At 41.5% G+C, this 24798-nt stretch overlaps 1 protein-coding gene and 1 long non-coding RNA gene across 2 annotated transcripts; one reads left to right on the forward strand and one right to left on the reverse strand.

Moving 5' to 3' along the window:
- Nucleotides 1-423: 423 nt before the first annotated feature.
- Nucleotides 424-1448, reverse strand: LOC123410516 (avenin-like b6). Its single transcript, XM_045103463.1, has one exon. The coding sequence runs from the start codon at nt 1414-1416 to the stop codon at nt 520-522; it is 897 nt and encodes a 298-aa protein (XP_044959398.1). The 5' UTR covers nt 1417-1448; the 3' UTR covers nt 424-519.
- Nucleotides 1449-8771: 7323 nt separating this feature from the next.
- On the forward strand, nt 8772-9465 carry LOC123411215. The gene is made up of 3 exons (XR_006613201.1): nt 8772-8869; nt 9199-9285; nt 9372-9465. It is a non-coding gene; the product is annotated as an uncharacterized LOC123411215 (long non-coding RNA).
- Nucleotides 9466-24798: the final 15333 nt, after the last annotated feature.

A 24798-nucleotide genomic window follows, 5' to 3' on the forward strand; every position in this document is an offset into this window, starting at 1 on the left:
AGTAGATGAGGCTGTGTTGCTCCGCCCATGGGCTATGTCTCCAATTGAAGTTTCAATCTGTTTGCTCTGGTCCCCTTGCGTTTTGAGGACTCCATGGACATCAAGTTAGTGCATAGTTTTGTTATCTCTAGAGTACTTGTTGCCTTTAGTGCTTGTAAGCTGCTTCGGCAACACTATTTATGCATCCTTTTTTTCTTGTTGGATGGTCGGTGTAATTCCTAGCCGGCTGAGACTTTTTTAATTCAAAAGTCAGGTCCTTCTTGAGCCTTCATTCTATAAAGATGTGTAGTATATTTTTTTCTGGCTATGAACTATTGATTTAGTGGGAGATATACAAAGCATGGTCATGGTTGGGTTCAATAAGAAGATTCACGGACTTAATCTATCATGCAAAGACGTAGATTTATTTAGACAAATGCTTCATGCAGGAACACATGTTCATTATTTCCATGTTGCAACTAGTACTAGTCACACATGATGATGCATGACATTTTTTTTTGCAACTGCTACATTGATCAACTAGCAAGTACCACCGGTATAGGTAGCTGCCATGAGAATGTTGTAGGGGGTGGTGGTGGCGGCGGGGCATTGTACAGGGATGTAGATTTTGCACATCGACGGTATGACGTGAAGTGACATCCTTAGGCTCTCAAGTTGTGCTTCATGTTGTGGTTGGTGGTGGTGTTGTTGCCTGATAGCCTCTGCCACACCGTGGATGGCTTGGCATCGGAATTGCTCTGGGATTTGTGCTAGCTGCCGGCAGCATTTGGATTGCACGTTCTGGCAGCTGGTAGGCTTCTGCACCGGTGTTTGGGGGAATGTCATTATCAATGGGATACACTGATGTTGTAGGAAGGTTGCACATGGCTTCAATTGATCCTGCAGTTGTTGTTGTTGTTGTTGCCCCAATTGTTGTTGTTGTTGGCACTGTACCGGGACATAGGTCTTGCACATAGATGGCAGGGTCCGAAGCGACATCCGTATGCTCTTAAGTTGTGCTTGATGTTGGGGCTCCTTCCATTGTTGTTGGTGTTGTTGTCGCATCATAGCATCTTCCATGCTATGGATGGCCTTGCACCGGATTTGCTCTGGGATATGCGCCAGTTGTCGGCAGCATTGTTGTTGCACGGTTTGGCAACTGCTATGTTGCTCTCCCTGTGTTTGGGGGAATGGTGTTCTCATTGGGTTGCACTGATGTTGTAGGAAAGTCACACATGGCTTCATCTGATCCAGCAACAGTTTTTGCCCGGGTTGTTGTTGGTGTTGGCATTGTCCTAAGCCCTGGCAGGTGGTTTCCAACTGGGCAATGGTGGTGGATGCTGCAAGAGCGAGGATGAACACTGTCTTCATGGTGTCTAGCCTCAAGTTGGTTTGTTGTTTGTGGCTGTCTGAAGGTTGATGGAGGAGGATCTTCATGGTACATGCGTACTTATAGTTGTCATGGTCTGGTTTGCTGCATTCCATTCCTATATTAATTTACAAAAGAAATCGAGTGCTTTCAAACTGATTATCTCGTATTTTTGTGTTAGGTGGCACTACAAGTCTAATCTTGGATGATCATCGAATGTACTTTTCGACACATATCACGTGGATATGACTCATCAATCATCACTTTACATGTCAAGCGTTTGGGTCGCATATCTTTTTGTGAAACCCATTCTATACTCTTGTACATGTGTTAGGTATAAATTAGCTTTTCCATTCACACGCTCCATGCTTTACTCAATTAATTGTTCCCTGGAACTTTTTTTGTAATGTTATATGAGTTGATATGATAACCATGCATTACTAGAGGACGACGTGACTCATAGGATGCTCTTTACATGTCAAGGATTGCAATGGAGCTATGCTCTAATCTTGTGAAATTGATCTTTACTGAACTAATTTTTTTGCTTTGGTACAGTATGTGCGCATGCATCACGAGCTATGAGTTTGTAATCCTCCATGGTTGCTGTCTGCTGCTAAGCCCATCCATACTCAATCAGTCAAGCCCTTCTTTCAGTCAAAAACAAATCTTATTGTTCGCTGGGCTGGTTCGGCCTAGCGTTAAAATCTGAAGGTAGCATTCAAATGATCAAGATTCATATACGGGCAGTGGCGTATTTAGAACAATGGGGGCAACATAATAAAGGGTACATTTTTTTCATCAAAATACATTAGAATGGCTAATAAAGTATGGAATATACATATGAATGCACTTGTAAAAAATGTTTTGCAAATTATTTGTGGGGAGCCCACCACCCGTAGATCCGCCACTGTATAGGGGTATATATAAGATATTTCTTTAGATGCATTCAGTCATTTTGATGCACAATGAAAGATACTCGATGTAGTAAAACATGAAACCTTTAGTTCGGGGTAAAAGAGAAAAAAAATTGAGAAGAAGTCCTAACTTGCTTTGTTGCAACTCGTCTAACGATTGATCACATGAAATTCGACAAAACGCATGCACACAAAATTTGTTAGCTAAGGGCGCGTCTTGTATTCTTTGATTTCTCGTTATTTCTTCTCAATTTTCTTGTTACAACACTAGGGCACACCCATGTATATATAGGACCAAGTTGTACACCTAGCCAGCCGACCTAAGCCTGAACGTTAGACGTACACGTACACAAACTAAACCGACTGTTGGCGCCACCTCTCGCTGTGCCGGTCTTCTTCTACCTCTCGCTGCGCTGCTCCTCAGCGCCTTCTTCTTTTCCTCTAAACTACCTCTCACAGCTCTCTCTCTCTCTCTCTCTTCTCTCAAGAACACAGGGATACCCACACACACACGAGAAGGAAGAGCACAAAGCTTTGCCGAGGCACTCTTCCTTGGCCAACACAAAGGCTACATTTTGGCTCCAGCCCTCTCGGCCTCTTCTCATTCATTTGTCAACTAAATAGGCAGTACACAAGCCACACACGCATACTCCACTAACCACTAACACATGACCCTCTCTCCCACTCCTAGAAGCACTCCGAGGTGCACAAGACTAGGACAACATGCAAACACACGCCAAATGCTAGCTAACAACCTCACGTCTAGCTAACTAACTAACATACTCGGTCGGCTAGCAAACTACATGCATGCAGTCATGCACATATGACTTGCACAAGGCACATGGCAAGATTATTTCCAACACCGACGTCGCCTAAACATGCATAAATCACTAAACATGCATGTATCTCTGCATGTAGCACTAGGACACAGCTATGCTACTACTCTTGGATGGTCTCAAATTTACTTATATCTAATCTAGTTACATGGCAAAGCTGATCTCCATATTTAACCAAAATCAAACACATAGTATTACTGAATGTTTGGATTACAACAATCACCTCTTAATTTAAACTTTTCATTCGTTAAACATGAAACCAACACATCATCGGGACTATCGACCATACGGTCACATCTTAGAGTGCTACATGCAGATCAAATGCATAGTCTCGGACAAGAACTCAATTTAACTTTTCTTTTTAGAAAAGGAGGCTCACTTCCGGCCTCTGCATTAGAGAGATGCATACGGCCTCTTTATTAAAACAACGAACAAAAATTCTGCAATCCAGTATGAGCTTACGAAGAAACTCCGAAATAAAATAAAAAGCCACAGTCGGCGTAAAATAGGACTAGAAGCCTATCCACCTATTCTTCTATTGAACGGTCATCTAAACTGGTTGTAGATATCCTGAGCTACCATCTCCCATCGGGTAGATCCAGTAGCCAAAAGCTTCGTGTGCTCCGTAGGAGTGAGTAACGACCAAGTATGGATCAAAGAAGTTTCCGGGTACAGAACCTGCAAAAAATTGGTATGATTTTGCTTGTTAAAGACCATGTCATTTCTGCTGTTCCATATAGCCCAAAGTAACGCACAAACTCCTATGCGAAAATGTCTTGCCATGAAAATGTCAACTCCATCTAGCCACGTCCCAAACAACGTGTGAATGCTACTTGAAGGTGTAATATTAAAAGCTATATGTGAATGGATCTCCAAAGAATTTTTGCTAAGGAGCAGTCGAGAAACAGGTGTTTGACAGTCTCAAGTTGATCAAAGAAGCCACATCTTGTGTTTCCGGCCCAATTACGTTTTGCCAAATTATCCTTACTGAGAATCACTTTCTTGTGAACAAACCACATGAAAATTTTGATTCTTAAAGGAACTTTCATATTCCAAATATGCATCAATTTGGGCAATGATCCTGAATCAATGAGGCCCAAGTACATCGATTTCACCGAAAAGATGCCATTCTTAGATGGTTTCTAGTGGAGTCTATCAACCTCATCCGATAGATTAACCTACATCAGCCTCCTGACTAGATCAAGCCAAGTCAGCCATCGCTCTCCCAGCAAACTCCTTTGGAACTGATTGTTCAGAGGAGCGGACTGTAGGACAGTCGCAACATAGGCTTCCTTACGCTGCACAATATTATATAGAGCCGAATATTGTGTGGCTAGCGATGTCTCCCCCAGCCACGTGTCTTCCCGAAACCTCGTGGACACACCATTGTCAATGATAAACTTAGACCTATGAAAAAACGATGCTTTCGTTCTCATTAGTCCTTTCCAAAAGGGTGAGTCGTCGGATTTCAAAGTGAACTGAGCCAAGGTTTTAGCATGCAAGTACTTATTTCTCAAAATTTGTACCCACATGCCTTCAGACTCTATAGACAGTCTATACAACCATTTGCTAAGAAGACATTTGTTCTTGACCTCTAAATTCTCAATCCCAAGACCTCCTTGCTCTATGGGTCTACAGATAATATCCCAGCGAGAAAGTCTATATTTTCTTTTGACCTCGTCACTCTGCCAAAAGAAACGAGATCTATACAAGTCCAATCTTTTTCAAACCCCAACAGGTATCTCAAAAAAGAAAAGAAGGAACATTGACATGCTAGTGAGTAGTGAGTACTGAATTAATCAAGACCAGCCTGCCTCCATAAGATAACAGCTTGCCCTTCCAGCAACTCAGTTTTTTCTCGAACCAGTCCTCGATACACTTTCATTCCTTGTTAGATAACTTTCGATGATGTATTGGTATGCCTAGATAGCTGAACGACAATCTACCTTAGGCGCACCCGAATAGTTGTTTATATGTATCCTGCTCTTCTTTGGCCTTCACAAAGCAAAAACAGTTCACTTTTGTGAAAATTTATCTTCAAGCCAGACAACTGTTCAAACAAACAAAGGACCAATTTCATATTTTTGGTCTTTGCAACATCATGTTTCATAAATAGAATAGTGTCATCAGTGTACTGTAGTATGAACTCAATTTAACTAGTGCGCATACATCTTTACGCTGGTCTTCGTCTTCTTATCAGCCTGCATACACAGAGACTCTTCACTTGTCACACCTTAAAACCTTCACTTTGTCACCCGTACCATATGTTACTGAATGACACCCACTATCTAGCGGCAACATAATGCATCATATATGTGCAACTCAAGTTCATCGTATATGAACTCGGCAGAAACTCTTGATCATGAACGGGCACGCAAGGTCAAATTTTCTTTTTTCTACCCGGTCTTGCTCAAAATTTTCCTTTACAAGTGATGCTACTCAACTTTCACAAAAGTGAGCTCTTGGACACACCTAGCAAAAACTGAAATGCACAGCTTGATGATGGCTTGTAATTTTATCGTCTCCTTCTAGTACCATTGAGCGGGGGTCACTCATCGCCTCACTGATGATAGCATCCTCGTCGTCTTCTCCTCACTCCTCTATCGCCACTGCTCCTCATCGCTTCACTAACCAATGACTAGATGGCCCATCCCAATGTGCTAATAGGGGGTCGCCTCCTGGGGAAGTGTGGCTTAAAATCTTAGACCTCGCTTGATACAAATTGTGGGAAGTCTCCATAAAATTTGACGAATGCATGCACACATATACTTTGCTACTGAAGGAGAGAAACCGATAGATAGCTAAAACCGCAACAATGAAAGGCAAGACCAACTGCATCTACTTTGTGAGGCCTCTTGAGGAAGCTTGGGCTGAGATAAAGCTCGCTCAAATAGCGACATGCACAGTTGACGACATTTATGGTAGTCCATACGCTAGACGGCCTATTGCCAGGGGATGGGGGTCATTACAATGAACTGGAGAACCTCAGGTTGCTCCCTAGGGTTGGTTTATGGTAACTGACAACACTGCCTACCTCTAGATCTAGCATGCAAGTTGTAGTTGCACAGAATTTTGATACACTTGTATGAGATCATTATTCTGAATAGGATTTACTTCAGGTGGCCATTACCGTCGTTGAGTTTCAAAACCAGGTGGGAGCTAGCAATAGTAGTATTGAATCAAGTGGTTCCCTGAGATGTCTAACACATTGAGTGACTGACCAAGGAAATTCAGCAGCTCTGCTTCTTCATAAGGCGAGTGTGTGTTTGACCGTCTTGACACCCATGATTGTTTAGTTGGGGAGGGGGGCATGGCATGTTTTTTCCCCAGAAATTGCAATGCTCGCAAACTTTATTGCCATCCTCACATCAATAAAAATTACCATGAAAAAGTTCAATTTTACCTATCAAAAAATTTGACATTCGTTCGATATTTAGGCCTTATTTCGAAACAGAGGGAGTATTTTTTTCATAAAAACCCAATAATATCAGCAAAGCAACAAAGCGCTCCAACCCTTCTAGTCTAGTATAATTTACAAACATACAGGAACTCCAATTAGGGTGACTACTAATTAAGATTAGAAATTAAATATTATAAAGTCATTCTTTAGTATTGTTTTGGGGTTGCCTGGGGTGGGTGATATTGGGGCGTGCCCTATGGATTAAGATTAGAAGTACAAACTTAGAGATGTGCTTAGCCATACCTATGTGGCTACCCTATCTCATCTCACTTTGATCTAACTAGAAAAAGGCCCGTGCGTTGCAACGGGAGAAAAAAATACCACACGCTTTTAATCTTTTTATAATCATTTTGATTTATTAAAATAATGATGGAGCGCGGGTTGAATAATAAAAATTACAGGGGCTTTTTTATAAAAATGCTGCGGTGGGTTTTCCGACGGAAGCAATAGCCTCTTTATTATTACTAGCCAAAGGGCCCATGCGTTGCAATGGGAGAAAGAAATACCACACGCTCTTAATTTATAAAAAATGGTCTATAATCTGAGAATTTGTAGTTACGACACAAATAAAGATGGTCTTATCCTACAAAAATGTAGTTTAAAATTTCACAGGTCTTCTATTTTAACACGGCTTGTATGTAGATTTAATACGTACAAAAAATCAGTCAAGTGGCATCTCTAATCCTGATTTTGTTGACGTGTTCATCCCCAATCCGGATGAGTACCGGTATGAAAGAAAGACGAATAATGACTTATTTATTAAGATTGCACCCTAGATAGTATTTTTATTAAACGTTTCACAGATAAAATAATATCATATTTAAATTCTACATATTTTTTTAATCAAATTCCATGTATAATATGTTAAATTTGGAGTTACGGTTTAAAAGATATGAGTATTTAAAAAAATATTTAATATATACTATGAGTTTAATGTCATAAACAGTAAGGGCTTTTTTATAAAATCACCTCGATGGGTTTTCCGACGGAAGCGACAGCCTCTTTATTATTAGGTAAAGATTATTATTATTACTAGTAAGCATGCACGTGCAACGCACAAAAATCACATATGGATATTTTGATCACTAAATATATATTTTTATGCACTACAATGTACAAATAAACATTGTAGACACAGAAAAAGGTAAAAAAGAAAATTAAGAACATACTCCCGGTATAAAAAAAGACACGCACTCTCGTTATAAAAAAACCTAACAATTTCGTGAAAAAAAACCCTCACAAACCAACCCCCCCCCCCCCCACCGATCCCCCCACATAGTCTCACCCACTCCCCCTCTCCCCACCCTATCGTCTCCTCTCCTCTCCCCACCCAAACCTTATCCTCTCCTCTCAGTGCACAGCACACTCCTCTCCGCATCGAAACCTTATCCTCTCCGCCCATCAGATCGTCATCCGCCTCGCGCTGCCGGAGCTTCTCCGCGTCCGCTCCGTCGCCTGTGCACTGTCCCACCTCATCTCCTCCCCGGACATGCTCTCGGGCAGCGGGCGGAGGCCGGATCCGGCACCGTCGTTGTAGAAGAGGTCGAAGGTGCTGGTTGCGCTGGTGGCGTGGCGGGACCTCGGCGGGCGCGTCCGCGGCGACGCGTCGTCGGACGAAGGATGGCGGGCGCAACGGCCCTGCGCGGCGGCGGCGCGTCCATCTGCACCAGGAAGCCGTCGTCGCAGCCAGGGCAGGCCAGCCCGGCGCCCCCCCTCCGTGCGCACGAACCGCGGGAGGTTCCCAAGCCTCTCCCCACCCTATCGTCTCCTCTCCTCTCTGTGCACACCACAGCACTCTCCCCACCCAAACCTTATCCTCTCCTCTCAGTGCACAGCACACTCCTCTCCCCACCGAAACCTTATCCTCTCGTCGGCGAGCTCCTCCCATCAGATCCTCATCCGCCTCGCGCTGCCGGAGCTGCTCCGCGTCCGCTCCGTCGCCTGTGTACTGTCCCACCTCATCTCCTCCCCGGACATGCTCTCGGGGAGCGGGCGGAGGCCGGATCCGACGCCGTCGTTGTAGAAGAGGTCGAAGGTGCTGGTGGCGTGGCGGGACCTCGGCGGGCGCGTCCGCGGCGGCGCGGCGTCGGACGAAGGATGGCGGGCGCAACGGCCCTGCGCGGCGGCGGCGCGTCCATATTCTGTTTATTATTTCAGCCCATGCGATAGAATATTTTTTGTTTTCACACATCTTCGCCTGCAGGATCATGAATGGAGGCAAGCCACTACTGCAGCTGGATCTGGATGTATAGCTGCTTTGTCAGTTGAAAGATACTTAGTCTCCAGTGATCTTCTTATTGAATTCCACCAGGTATTATTTCATGCAAAATGTATTTATTTTACGCAATTGATGCATGTGCATTTGCAAGCTTCATTTTGCTTGGTCGTCATTGTCTCAATGAAAGCTGTCTCTTACCCTATGAATATCACTGGTACTCCAGTATCATGGGTGTTTCAGTAATTTGTGTTAATTTTTGTCTCATATATTAATTAAGCTTCCTAGTTTCCATAAAACTATAGCTACTGGAGATCATTAGTGCATCCTTACTTAATGCACCTTCATATGTTTTGGGGCTTATCTTCTGTAACAACCAATCAAGCTTATGTCACAACTCTTTGCTCTACTTGATTAAATTTCAGCCTGTTCGCGAAGAGAAAAAGAAGGAGATTGAAGGCAAAGATGTTGAGATGGGCTTTGACATTACTCACACAAAGCACAAGGGACAGGTGCCAGACATATTTATGCGTAGTGTGCCTCATATAAATGCAGGTGCTCATGTCAAATTTCATCCTGAGCTTTGCTATCTTTGAAGTATGCACTCCGCAAGTTATACCATGGAAGCCCAAGGCTCATTTTGGTTCTATATACTTCTCCAACATGTGGTCCCTCTAGAACATTAAAACCAATTTTGAACAAGGTTAGTTCTTAAATTTTTGTAAATGAAATTTGAACATCTTAATATCTACTTAAATTAAATTTACTTGTCAGCCACCTTAAATCTAGCTAAGCAAAATGTATCTTAACATCTTCTTCACATCTACCTTAATTTTACAAATAAATTTAATTTAAGTGCTATCCTGTAGGCCGTAATGAACCCTAAATCGATTCTTGTAGCTGCTCCTGTGTATTCATTTCCCAGGTAATGAACTCCTGACCCAATACTCTGTAATAATTTCCTCGCATATAATATAGTGTTGGGGAACGTCGCATGGGAAACAAAAAATTTCCTACGCGCACGAAGACCTATCATGGTGATGTCCATCTACGAGAAGGGATGAGTGATCTACGTACCCTCGTAGACCGTACAGCAGAAGCGTTAGAGAACGCGGTTGATGTAGTGGAACGTCCTCACGTCCCTCGATCCGCCCCGCGAACAATCCCGCGATCAGTCCCACGATCTAGTACCGAACGGACGGCACCTCCGCGTTCAGCACACGTACAGCTCGACGATGATCTCGGCCTTCTTGATCCAGCAAGAGAGACGGAGAGGTAGAAGAGTTCTCCGGCAGCGTGACGGCGCTCCGGAGGTTGGTGATGACCTTGTCTCAGCAGGGCTCCGCCCGAGCTCCGCAGAAACGCGATCTAGAGGAAAAACCGTGGAGGTATGTGGTCGGGCTGCCGTGGAAAAATCGTCTCAAATCAGCCCTAAAACCTCCGTATATATAGGTGGGAGGGAGGGGGCCTTGCCTTGGGGCTCAAGGAGCCCCAAGGGGGTCGGCCGAGTCCAAGGGGGAGGACTCTCCCCCCCCCCCCAAACCGAGTTGGACTAGGTTTGGTGGGAGGGAGTCCCCCTTCCTTCCCACCTCCTCCTTTTTTTTTTCTTTCTCTCTTGATTTTCTTCTCCTTGGCGCATAGGGCACTTGTGGGCTGTCCCACCAGCCCACTAAGGGCTGATGTGTCTCTCCAAAGGCCTAAGGGATTCCCCGGGGTGGGTTGCCCCCCCCCCCCCCCGGTGAACCCCCGGAACCCATTCGTCATTCCCGGTACATTCCCGGTAACTCCGAAAACCTTCCGGTAATCAAATGAGGTCATCCTATATATCAATCTTCGTTTCCGGACCATTCCGGAAACCCTCGTGACGTCTGTGATCTCATCCGGGACTCCGAACAACATTCGGTAACCAACCATATAACTCTAATACGCATAAAACAACGTCGAACCTTAAGTGTGCAGACCCTGCGGGTTCGAGAACTATGCAGACATGACCCAAGAGACTCCTCGGTCAATATCCAATAGCGGGACCTGGATGCCCATATTGGATCCTACATATTCTACGAAGATCTTATCGTTTGAACCTCAGTGCCAAGGATTCATATAATCCTGTATGTCATTCCCTTTGTCCTTCGGTATGTTACTTGCCCGAGATTCGATCGTTAGTATCCGTATACCTATTTTAATCTCGTTTACCGGCAAGTCTCTTTACTCGTTCCGTAATACAAGATCCCGCAACTTACACTAAGTTACATTGCTTGCAAGGCTTGTGTGTGATGTTGTATTACCGAGTGGGCCCCGAGAAACCTCTCCGTCACACGGAGTGACAAATCCCAGTCTTGATCCATACTAACTCAACCAACACCTTCGGAGATACCTGTAGAGCATCTTTATAGTCACCCAGTTACGTTGCGACGTTTGATACACACAAAGCATTCCTCCGGTGTCAGTGAGTTATATGATCTCATGGTCATAGGAATAAATACTTGACACGCAGAAAACAGTAGCAACAAAATGACACGATCAACATGCTACGTCTATTAGTTTGGGTCTAGTCCATCACGTGATTCTCCTAATGACGTGATCCAGTTATCAAGCAACAACACCTTGTTCATAATCAGAAGACATTGACTATCATCGATCAACTGGCTAGCCAACTAGAGGCATGCTAGGGACGGTGTTTTGTCTATGTATCCACACATGTAAATGAGTCTTCATTCAATACAATTATAGCATGGATAATAAACTATTATCTTGATACAGGAATTATAATAATAACTATATTTATTATTGCCTCTAGGGCATAATTCCAACATATAGTGCAGCAGCGGCTTGCTACCTTTGTCCCCCCAAAAAAAGAACTTCAAGTTTAAACTTCTGTCAAAATTTGTTATTACAATTAAAATTATTTAATTATAGGTTGATATCCTCTCGTCGGCGAGCTCCTCCCATCAGATCCTCATCCGCCTCGCGCTCCCGGCTCTGCTAAGTTTCTGAAGCTTCGTCGTCATACTTTGTGTGTTGTTAATTAGTAGTAGAATTCTTATGCATTCTACTGTTGTTTATAGGAAACTCAAGACAGGATGGTTCCGTTTTGGACGAAAAAGAAAATTAGCACCACTGTGTTAACCCAATGCTTAGGTGATCAACTTGGCATATGTAAATTTCATGCGTTCTAATTTTTTAGCCCTTGAAAGTCGAATAGCACAGATGAACTTGATAGCAATATACTTCTTGTTTTTGCACATTGAAGTCGAATAGCAAGATGGGATAGCTCGAGAGGCAAAGGGCAAGATGTGCAGACGGCAGCAATGTTCGAATCTTCTGGAACATGCAAGTCTATGGCAGGCGGTAGCTATCTGCAGACCTGAGAGGTGCAAGCCTGCTATCCTGGAGGCCGTAATGAACCCTAAATCGATTCTTGTAGCTGCTCCTGTCTATTCATTTCGCAGGTAATGAACTCCTGACCCAGTACTCTGTAAAATTCCTAAGTGAAAGGCAATGTATTTGTTTTCTAAGACATAAGACTTGCACCCACTCATCATTAGATACCTATCCATGAAATGTAGATATTCAGATATTCTGTTTATTATTTCAGCCCATTCTCACGAATATTTTTTGTTTTCACACATCTTTGCCTGCAGGATCATGAATGGAGGCAAGCCGTTACTGCAGCTGGATCTGGATGTATAGCTGCTTTGTCAGTTCAAAGATACTTAGTCTCCAGTGATCTGCTTATTGAATTCCACCAGGTATTATTTCACGCAAAATGTATTTATTTTACGCAATTGATGCATGTGCATTTGCCAGCTTCATTTTGCTTGGTCGTCATTGTCTCAATGAAAGCTGTCTCTTACCCTATGAATATCACTGGTACTCCAGTATCATGGGTTTTTCAGTAATTTGTGTTAATTTTTGTCTCATATATGAATTAAGCTTCCTAGTTTCCATAAAACCATAGCTACTGGAGATCATTAGTGCATGCTTACTTAATGCACCTTCATATGTTTTGGGGCTTATCTTCTGTAACAACCAATCAAGCTTATGTCACAACTCTTTGTTCTACTTGATAACAAATTTCTACATAACTTAGTAGTAACTACTGTTGATTTATAGAAGATGATCCCTTCATTAACTTAGTAGTAACTACTGTTGATTTATAGAAGATGATCCCTAAATAAATTTCTGATTTTTGTCAGACAGGTACAAAATGTTTTTATGTCACTGAAATTGTATTTTCAAAATTGTGACATATTTGTGTTCCAACACACCTATAATAATCAATAGTAAAACATATTTGAGTTTTTTTATCAAGCAATTTATCGGTGTCTTATATAAAACAATATGACCTTTATTTAAAACAATATGAGAACGTGCGTAACATACGATCAGGAAACATGTCTCCGCAGAAAATTAATGACCACACAATATTTTTTACAGAAATATGTTTTAAAAATCAGGACTAAGCACGTCTTGATGGTCCATCTTTTCAAGCAATGAAAGTCCATCTATAGATGCGATCTATGATGCTTCCTTCAATGTATGGGATATTGTTTTTAGATTCATTTTCTTCATACTTTAAAATATGCACCAGAAATCGCTTCCTCAGTTCAAAACAGTCCTACATATGCATTAGAGAACATTGTTATAACAAGTTTGTATGTGCAATGTGTATAAAAATAAGCATGGTGTAAATACTCACCTGGGGTACAGGAAAATATAGCTCTCCATCGCACAATGAGTGCATGTAGTTAAAAACCAAATACCCTGACAAGGCACTACATGTATGAAATAAATCTCCAAACGTGCGTTGAATGAAAGAATTATTTAATATTATAATGCATTAAAAAGATTCATACCAGTGTGAGTTTGTTGGAACAACCGGAACTATACATTCCCATTTGGAGATGTCGTCCTTGAATGCAGGGTTTGCAACTTGGAGTGCGAGGTTTAGGTTACTGACCACTGTTTTAAGTATATTCTTTCCCAAAGTAGGTATTGGTATCGGATCAAAAATAGAGATAACTTTTTTATCTTGATCCAAGACAAACAATAGAAACAGTCCAAAAATATCCCAAGGCAAAAAAATCTGCAATGATGCATACATTTATAAATACCTTTGATGTTAATTTAAAGCAAATAAACCACTGTTAGAAATGAAAATTTAAAATCTTACCATATCACACTGTGAGATATTATACTCTTTGCTGTCAGGCCAGCTATGAAACAATCGTTTAAACGTAGCATTGTCCATATTTTCATGATGACTTGGGTCTCGTGCATAGTGGAACATGGACTAAAATAGAAATAAGAAAACAATAGTTCTATGAGGAAAAGAAAATGTAAAAGGCAATTATAGTAACTTACACAAAAGTTTTGATCCATGTAGTGAGATGGAATGTCTCTGAGAAGTTGGACTTCGTGGCGCGCTAGTATCCGCACAGCCATGTTAAAGCAATCAATATCCATATATTCATCGTTGTTTAGTTTTTTTTATTTGTCTCAACTTTAAGCTGATAGGGTAAGGATCAGAGCTTTTCACCCATTCGGTCCTGTAAAATCAAAATTTTGTCAATTATAATGACATCAGAGTAATTTATTAGACAGCAGCAATGAACTAAAAGAACATGGCTTACTCTAGTAAAGCGTCATCATCAACCATACTGATGAACAAGCATAGTTCGTCTATTAAGTCATCGTTTGTTGGGTTCACATACGGTGAAAGGATATATGACTGTGAGATGAACTCAACATCTGATGATGTATTCGATGTTTTGAGATTTTGAGGGGGTTCATCCAGAATCATACAATCCGTGGGATCTATATTGTTTTCGTCATCTTCCATGTCTCGATTTCTTATATTATCATCATTCAACTCCGAGTCCACTAAAATGACAGCTAGTTTTGTTCTAAAATCTTTCATATGATCCTATTAAAATAGAAATAAGAGTTAAGTTATGACAGAACATAGAATAAGTATTAGGATAAAATTTACCTGCGTAGGAGTGTCAGACAAATCATTTCCAGTGAAGTACTCCATAAAATTTATCATCCAGAGACCACAAGATGACCTATATATGATTAAAGAATTTAAATATATCCATCATTGTTTTATCAATTTTTAAAGTGTTTTTATATGCAAATGAATTTATAGAAATAGAGTTTAAGGTATTCTCGAAAACTGTCCTTTTATATGTTGTATTTACAAATAGAGTTTAAGATATTCCGCATATATGTAAACATAGAATTCTCACTTGTACTAATTGTAGTTATTATAAAACCTGAGACGACAAAGGATGACATTCTTACAACATATGTATTAATATTAATGGTTCAGATATCGTGAAGGAGAAGGAGGTGCCGAAAGGGGATGGGAGCTATCAAGTTTGATTCGAAAGAGGTATACCCATCTGTCTGCAGACTGCTCTTAATATATTCTTCCCTTGGCCATGCTGTAATGTTTACGTCTTTCCACTTATCAAATTTTAGTTCATTTTGAAGCGATGCATATTGGAATACATTTTCCAGTCCTTCTAGCTGTTGCATGAATAAATGACAACGTATTAGCATCCCAACCGATGAATAACAGAAATCGTCTTATCAAAAGATGGTGCACTGAGACTAATAACTAACCATAGCAGTGAGGTCTTTGCGGTTCATTCCTGGGCCTAGCGAGTCGAGCACCTGGATACGTCGCACCCGGCTATTTATAACTGCTAGGTACCAATGAAAGTCTTTAATGTTTACTGTAACATATATCTGTAAAAAGAGTTTTTGTTAGTTTAGGTCCCATCTGTAGAAACATTCATCCATGATTAATATGAGAAATATGTGAAGAACTGAGACTCACCATATCATGTTCCAAATAAGTTGTAGCTCTGTCTAACACCCATCTTAGTGTGTCATCCCGTATAAACTTAAATTCCTTTATCAGCTTAGAGATGCATGCATTCTCTAAGAACACACTTCCACCTGTCCTCATCTTTAGATGCTCTTTAGCACTTATGCAATGTATGTATGCGTCTATGATCTGTAATACGAAGTGCACACCTTGGTTATAGGACAAAAAAGTAACTCATGTTCAAATAGCATCGTCTCGTCATAAAGCTACATATACTTACTTCGTCGCCAAGAAATTCTCCGGGTAATAAAAGACGTTCCAACTGTCTTCTTTGGAGATTTGAGTCGTCAATGCTCACTAAAGTTATTTTATCATTTGGTTCAGACATGATATTTTCAATCACGTTCCAATCATCGCCGGTGCAGGCGTAATCTATCATGATGGAAGTAATAACATTTATTAATAACGAGGAAAACAAATGTAGCAACACCAGGGCATAGAAAGATTTGACCGTGCCTTCTGGAGCCACCACGTAGTGTTGTGCCTTCTTAGGTTTGTTATGTAGTCGGATAGGCTTCCATGTTTGCACTCCCATTGGCAGCTTGTCCCCTATAATTTCTGCCCGTTCCATGCCGGACGTTTGTTCTAATTCTTCGTCCCCACATGCCTCCATTGGTTTACTTGTTTCGTTGTCTGTTAATTCCTGAGAGCAAAATATTAAAGAATCATCTGTATGCAAGATATAATAGAATTAGAATTAGAACTATTTGGAACATAGTTGGAATTGAAAGGATACCTCTGTCACTTCAGAGAGTCCAGAATCATTAGTGGACTGCGTGCTCTTATTTTCCTCCAATTCATCTTTGCCGGCTATTCCATTTGAATCTGCCAGATTATCCCATATAGTTTCTGCCCCTTCGGTGCCCCATGTCTGTTCTAATTCCTCGTCCTGGACTTGATGCATTTGTTCAGTTGTTTCCTTGAAGGTTATTTCCTGAGGATAGTTGACTTTCGCATTAGAACTATTTATTTAGGACATAGTTGAAAAAGAAAAGATGAAATTGCCACCTCGGAATGAGTGGACTGTGTGCTCTTCTTTTTCTCCTCTTCATCTTTACCGGCTCGTACATTTGAATCTGCCAAGTTGTCCCCTATAGTTTCCCCCCCTTCGGTGTCGAACATTTGTGCTAATTCAATGTCTTGAGTAGGCTGCTTTTGTTCACTTGTTCCCTGCCTTGTTAATTCCTGAGAGCAACATTACAAAGAGTAATCCCTATGCAGAATATAATTTAATTATATTATAACTATTTGGGATACTTTGAAAAGAAAGCATGCATGTGTCACTTCGCAATCAGTGGACTGCGTGCTATACTTTTTCTCTACTTCATCTTTGTCATTTATTCCGCTTGATTCTTCCTTGATTAGTAAATGAAAGACACAATAATATAATATTATACAGTATGTACTATATATAAAAGAGAGAATATTACAAAGGATTCATAAACAGTTTTATATTTGATATCATAGCACAAATAACATATTGTTTTGTCCCGCCAGAATAACAATAATAATGACCTGTGAAAATATAATAATTACCTTATTAATATGTATGTTTTCTGTATCATCCATGATGGCTTGTTGTTCTATTCTCTTTGATGACTCGGGGTTCACATCCTCGTCTTTCGTTATCATGCCTTCAATAACCATATTTTCCGCATGCTTGTCCTTGCCTTCCTCGTCCATGTTTTCCTGAAAACCAAAGCATATTTAGTATTAGTTCCTCGTCCATGCTTTGTTTAGAAATGAATATCCAAATAAATGAAAGAATATTATGAAGGTGAGCAAACAGTTTTATATTTGATATCATAGCACAAATGAACTTCATGTTTTGTCCCGCCATAATGAAAATAATAATGACATGTGATAATATATTAATGACCTCATTGATATGTATGTTTTCTGTATCATCCATGATGGCTTGTTGTTCTATTCTGTTTGATGACTCATGGTTCACATCCTCGTCTTTCGTTATCATGCCTTCAATAACCATATTTTCCGCATGCTTGTCCTTGCCTTCCGCGTCCATGTTTTCCTGAAAACCAGTGTATATATTAGTATTAGTTCCTCGTCCGAGTTTTGCGATAAGCTCGGTGTGCCAAAACTTGCAGGTTCTTTTTGTATTGTTCAGTGACTTGTTCTTAGATACATTGCACACTTGTTCTTGTTTGTTCATGCTTGCTGAAAGTTAAATGTCCTTTTAGAAAAACTCTGTAGCCAAATACTTAAGTTGAATTACCCCCTTATTTAGTGATCAAAATGTCCATATATTTATACAACCTGCTGAAGCTCGAATTCTAATGCTCTGTTTGTCTTCAGCTTAAGTATTAATCCAAGTGAGTATCTTGCTGTACCCATGTTTACTATGAAGAATGATTAAAAATATTATAGCCAATTGCTTCAGTTTTTGCAACAAAATTCTAACTATTTACATGTTCATGCAGAAAACATTTTTTACCTGTCATTCTCCGAAAGAAATATACATTGATCTACTTGCTGCTACTTTTATGAAATGTTCTGATTCTGATTCCGAGCACCATACATAGCAGCATACATACATGTATGTATGAATATATGCGATATAAATGTGCAACCATGTCTTCGTTAATGCCTTGCTCCATGCTCGTACTCGTGTAAAAATTTAATACTGTACACTCAATACTAATTGGAAAGGGAAATATTGCATACTTTTTTGAAAATATATACACTGCACTCTATAAAAAGAAAAGAGGTTCTATGATTTTTTGGAACTAATAAAATTCTATACTCCAGTTTCAAAAGTAAATACACATATACTCCAGACTATATTTTATAATATACTCCATACAGTACAAATAAGAGCAGTACGTACTCTTCCTTACCTGTGTACTTGAGACGGTGCGGCCACCAGGGCGAGGACGGTGTGGACACTGGAGATAGGGCAGCGCACGGGGATGTGCCGAGGTCTGCCCGTGAAGCCGCCACCGGTGCGACGACGGCTTGCACAGCAGATTTAGGGCAGCTAACCGGGAGGGGCTGATGTCTACTCGAGACAGCACGGGCAGCGGGGGCAAGGACCAGGAGAGTGCAAGAGAGGTGGAGGAGAGATGAGGGCGAAGAGGGAAGGTCCAGGAGAGTGGAAGGGCGATGAGGACAGATGAGGGTCAATGAGATCGTGGACTGCCGCGTTGTGGGAAAGATATCGTGGACTGCGGGATTCTAGGGAGGGAGATCCAAAATTTTAGGGATCGTGGATCTATATCTTTTATTATACCCCATGCATATCGTTTTTCCTTTTTATATATATCCCATACATATATAATTGATGGAATTTTTTCGTAATACACTCTAGTATACTAATATTTGTTTCGGCTCATCGGATAGTTTCTTTGATTTTTTATGTGCTCATTGTTATACATTTTTATATAAAAAAAAGTTATCTTTTTCTGTACCAAAATATAATCCTTGTATCATTTTGTCTTGGCAGATAGTTCATATTCCTGAGATATCACGGAAGTAATTTCGGTTGTTCGAGCACAACGGAAACCATCAACGTGAGTTTCGTTGCTATGTTTTATTATTATTGTTGCTGATCGTGTCTAATATTGCTGCTACAGCAGCATAATATTGCTGCTATAGCAGATGAAAAGTAAGTGTTACCATGTAACAAGAATATGCTTGCCATGCCTCCCATATTTACCATATTCGAACGCATGCTGTTGGTCAAAATAATGAGTTAACAAAGAAAAGATATATTAGTTGCACTCCGAACAATGAGCCAATAATCTTTCCAATTGACAGTTTTATAAACAAACAAGTTCTTCTATCAATATTCTATCAGCAGCAACTCAAATGTGACAGGAGTACATCCTACATTAGCATACTGAGGAGTCCTAATAGTATCCCAAATTCATCGACGCTGAAGGTTGATAAGGTTAGACTGGACTGTCAATATGATTGGTATATGTTGAGAAATTCTATATAATGATCAACGTGCTCGTCTCCTCCAGCTCCTGGTCCAGCTCCCCCTGCCCCTGCGCCTGATCCCCACCGTTGTCTGGCCCGCTGTTTGCCTGAAAACAGAGCAAGCAGCTATAGTTTACTGGTTTCAGAGGATTAACTATACTGCACTCACATAGCTAAAAAAGTAACTGTCACAAAAATTTCCGTTCGGATTATAATAAGACATACAAACTGATTATAAAATATTATTATAAAATTTGACAAAGAATATGTGGAAGATGTGCATGCATACATATACTGCGGAATAGTACATATTTAGGATCATAATATACTTGTTGAACCAAAATGTTTAGCTCATTTAGCATACCCTTAGGTCATTTAGCACAAATAGTTGCACAACAGTTCAAAACAGTAGCACACATTTATATAAAAGGGGGATGACATACAGAAGCACATAAAGGCTCTTACCTTTTGCTGCATGGAAGAAGATACTCTTGTGTTACCCCCTCATCCGCTACTTGTTGTTATTAGTTTAGCCTGTAAATGAAAAAAATTAACGTTAAATGTAGGAGTACTTTCAGATAAATTAACATATTCATGTGTGCAAATACATAATGGAATAACGCACCTCCCTCATCTCTCAAAACATCTCTATAGACAATGTTCTTGGTGCTTTTCCCAGATTTATCAACCTCCTTGTTTTGCTTGGCCAAAATGCGTGTCGTCTCCCTCGACACCCCCCTTGACAATGCAACATATAGCTGACCATGTGAGAATACTGGCTCGGGAAGGTAAATACCGACGTTCGGGATCGTTTGACCCTGCGCCTTGTTAATCGTCATTGCAAAACTCAGGCGGATGGGGAACTGTTTTCTTTTTAGTTTGAAAGGAAGTGATATGTCCTCCGAGGGCGACATAGGGATCCTAGGTATGAACACCCTCTTTCCAGCATGCTGACCACCAACAATCTCTGCGTCGATTGCATTATCCTGGAAGGCTCTAATCATAAGCCGTGTTCCATTGCATAGGCCATTATATGGGTCGAGGTTCCGTAGCAGAATGACCGGACAATTGACCTTTAATCTCAATACATGCGGGGGCAAGCCATTTGGTGTGATCGAGTTTAGAAAATCAATCGTGTAATTATTCTGCATGTCATCCTCGATGGAGTCGAAACTATGGTATATCTTTTCTTCGCCTGGAAACCTTGAGATCATCTTCTCATTCAGGGCATCGACATGATCGTTCTTGGTCGAAAGAATAGCACGTGTGCTCATGTACTCTCTCGATTTAGCATTGGCATGCAACGATGGGAAGATATCTTCGATGAGCTTGTTCATAGCTGTCTCATCCTCGGTATAGGCAATCACAATGTCGTTAGGGAGACGCACATAGTCGTCACCAATTGTCTCTTCTGTACCATTGCCAATCCTCAGGAGGTATTCGGAGAACCAAGGATCAGCCTGTGCCCGCATATTGCGTGTGAGGCGTATCTTGCGGATCTTTTCCCACAGATAGGATCTTAGAAGTGTAGCATCTGTGATCTGTGCTCTTGTCCCACGTGTCACAACAGGAAGGACCTGCCTAAAATCCCCACCAAAGACTACAACCTTCCCACCAAACGGCAAACGACATCCCATTATATCCTGAAGCGATCTATCAAGCGTCTCAACTGCTTGACGTTTTGTCAAAGCAACCTCGTCCCAGATAATCAATGACGCCTGTTTAAGCAACTCCGTTGTACCACTCTGCTTAGTGAAACTACACATGGTGTTGTTGGTGAGCTTAATTGGAATTTTGAACCTGGAGTGCGCAGTCCGTCCTCCGGGCATTATCGACGCCGCTATCCCAGATGTAGCAGTTGCGATCGCTATCTGGCCCATTGAACGCACCTTAGCAAGCAATGCCTTGTATAAGTATGTCTTGCCAGTGCCTCCTGGACCGTCAACAAAGAATATGTGGCTTTCTTGTGTCATCACATGATCCATTATGTCAGTGTAACTAGCAAGCTGCTCATTGTTCAAAGTGCTAAATAAATCTAGGTGCTCTTTGTCCACGTTGATTTCCCTCTCCTCTGTTACCTCTTTGTACTCACCGTCATCACAACCATCAGTGTCAAGCAATTCCGGAAGTCCATATCCTGCAATATCCTTCCCCATGGATTGCAACATATCCCTAATATCTCTGAGGACCATCTGCTCAAGTGCTGCATCATTGGATTGATTACGACGGTAATCCTCAGACATCGATGCTAGATGTTTGTCCCATAGCTTGCGGATATCTGTTACCTCACAAAACACCAGTATTGTCGCAAATAACCGTCTGAGGGCAGAAGGCATCTGAAATGTGGCTGCCTCCATCATGCAATCATCGATAGTTCTATCGTGCTCAATCAGGCCTAACTGCTCACATGCCTCCCTGAACGAACTTGATGGATTGCCATTTACAGTTTTTAAAGCATCGAATGAAGTTGGACCTCGGACATGACTTAGGAGCACACGCAAGTAGTATCTTTCTCCTTCAGCAGGGTGTGCATACACAAGTCTTCCAATCTGTAATCTCTTAGTTTTTCTAGTCTGCCACTTTTTTTTCCAGCTATCCATCTGTAATGTTCTGGAAACTCTCTGTACAATAAGTTCCGTGCTACTGGAAACTTCTGGTTCATCTCAAAGTATTCTGTAAGCATGGTCTTGGAAGAAGACGGTCGTGCTACAACATCTTCCAGATTTTCACAAGCTTTAAATGCAACTGTATGCATATTTGGCAAATGAAGCTGGAGTTGAAGCACAGCTGGACTTACACCAAACAGTTTAAAACGAAAAATCCTGAATATAGCCTCTGGAGGAGATACATAGCGTGCATCCCTATATTGCCGGATTTCATTGATGATTCCACCATCATTGATGATATCTTGCTCGCATGCAAAGGATGTACGATCATGCCCTTTATAGATGTACTTGAACAAGTACTTGACTGCCTTGATGCTGGAGCATGCTTCTACATTAATGTGGCAGTTATATCGCATAAGCAGAGAAGGGTTGTAAGGGACCACCCACCTATTGTCCAAATCTGCTCCTCGGATCCTAATTCGCTGCCCATCGTCCCTCCTCCTGTAGATGGGATATGAGTCTTTCCCTTGTTGTGTGGCATCGCAAAACTCTCGGGGGTAATGGAACCGACATTGTCCATCAACCATGCATGGGCAACTTTTTTTCAACTCACCACATGGTCCGTGCAACATGTGTTTGACGACCAGATCATGTAGAATTGGGTGTTTCTGTTTGTCGGGTATCTCTGCACATATCACCCGGTCATAGTCATCTGGAGTCGATAACTTGCTTTTTGCTTTCATGATTAGAAGTACATGGTCATGCGGGAGACCTCGCTTCTGAAACTCGGTGACATGTACATAGGCAGCGACTTCTCCGAAATGCTTCCCCTTAGTTAGTAAGTCCATCATATCTCGCTGTTTTGCACTATATACTCTTGCAACCAGGTCTGGGCGGTCCTGCGGCATTTGTCCAGGCAACAGTTCCTCGATTATCTCCTGCCAATATGGATTGCAAGTCATCGTGATAAAATAATCGGGTTTACCCGACCGCTGCACTATTTCCATAGCATCCAAGAACCTCCGCTGCATGTCACGATCACCACCAGGAAATGTCCATGGAAGCACGATTCTTTTGCCAATTCGATCACCGCGTGACTCACCGGCAACGACGGTGTCAACAAGACCCTGTAATAGCATACCAGGTTATACTCAAAGCATGTGTTATCCACCACATAGTTATATTATGATGTATTACAATAAACACAAGCACATTACCTGGTACAGGTCAGCGCGGATGACCTTTTTATTTTCCGGCTTTGAGTACCAGTCAAGCCGCATAGTCTCGATCTTAATATACATGTCAACAGCCCATTGTTGGAAAAGTCGCCCCCCGAAGAAGACTATGTTAAAAAGCTTTCTCCTGACTTGTAGCTTGAAGCAATAGTATTCCCTTGCAGTAACAAATTTCCTGGTTTCTTTTACATCTCCTTCATTGTCAGCAAAATCCTCATCTCGGTTCTCCTCATCATCTTAAGATACCGAACATAAATATCAGTATGGTGGTTTTACCTATAATGGTCGACAACATACAAATTGGATATTTAGCAATGATGAATCATACCTGAAGGTAAAGCATGGGCCGTGGCCCCATGGGTCGCGTCATCCTGTTGTGTAATATAAGGAATGCAACGATTCCAACCAGTCTCTCCACATGGGAAGAATAGTGGATATGACAATGGGTCGTAGCACCCATAGTATGCTCTAATATATAGTGGCCGGTTACCTTTTTTCGCATGGACGACTACACTCCTGTCGAAGCAATTTTGTGGGTCACTGCCTTCAAACCATATGGCTGCCACTTGGGAGGTCGTTGGCGCATTATGCCTTCGCTGATCCAACTTGATATCCGTGTTTAGTGAGATTTTGTACTCATCTAGATTTGGAACCGACCCAAGCCTTCTGAAAGTTTGTGCGTACGGGTTACGCTCTAGTATTGTTAGAATCTTTCGTATGAGGTCTATATTAAGATCTGGAGACCTATTAGCCCTATGAACCAAGTTTTGATCTGTATCATAAATATATAGCTGCAAATGCCGAGGGCCATTATCACCCGGCACCAGATCATCAAGAGCGTGGTACAACCCACCACATGCACGGAATGTATATACGCCACTTCCTGCCGCAGTGCTTACTCGACGATCAAGGGTGACTCCTAGACTTGTGAATGAGAAGTGCGAGTTGAAATACCGAATATGCTCTCTGAAATATTTAGCGTCCTCATCATCTTGACTTGTGAACAACCGTCTCAATTCTTCTGGAACATCTGGCGTAAATAATCCGACTTTTCCTTTTCTGCAACAAAATGCTGGGCCCTCAAATGGAAACCGCAATGCCCCACAGTGTCGACAATCCGCAACCTTTCTTAGGACGTGGTGCTTCGTAGGTAGGTTCCGGTATATTAATTCATTTGTACGCGCTACGGGTGCTGCTCGTGTGATATGACGTCCATCTTGGAACGACTCGAAAGCAACATCTACAACGGTAGACACAAGCATGACATCATCAGTAAACACTTATAAAATTTGCACTTGAGGGTGCTAAACAATGAAAAAAAAATACACAATGGACACACCTTGA

Source organism: Hordeum vulgare, chromosome 7H (genome assembly GCF_904849725.1).
Source record: "Hordeum vulgare subsp. vulgare chromosome 7H, MorexV3_pseudomolecules_assembly, whole genome shotgun sequence".
NCBI classification, from domain to species: domain Eukaryota; kingdom Viridiplantae; phylum Streptophyta; class Magnoliopsida; order Poales; family Poaceae; genus Hordeum; species Hordeum vulgare.

Excerpts from the sequence above, each read along its gene's own strand:
- LOC123410516 (XM_045103463.1), bottom strand. The coding sequence starts at position 1,416 with ATGAAGATCCTCCTCCATCAACCTTCAGACAGCCACAAACAACAAACC.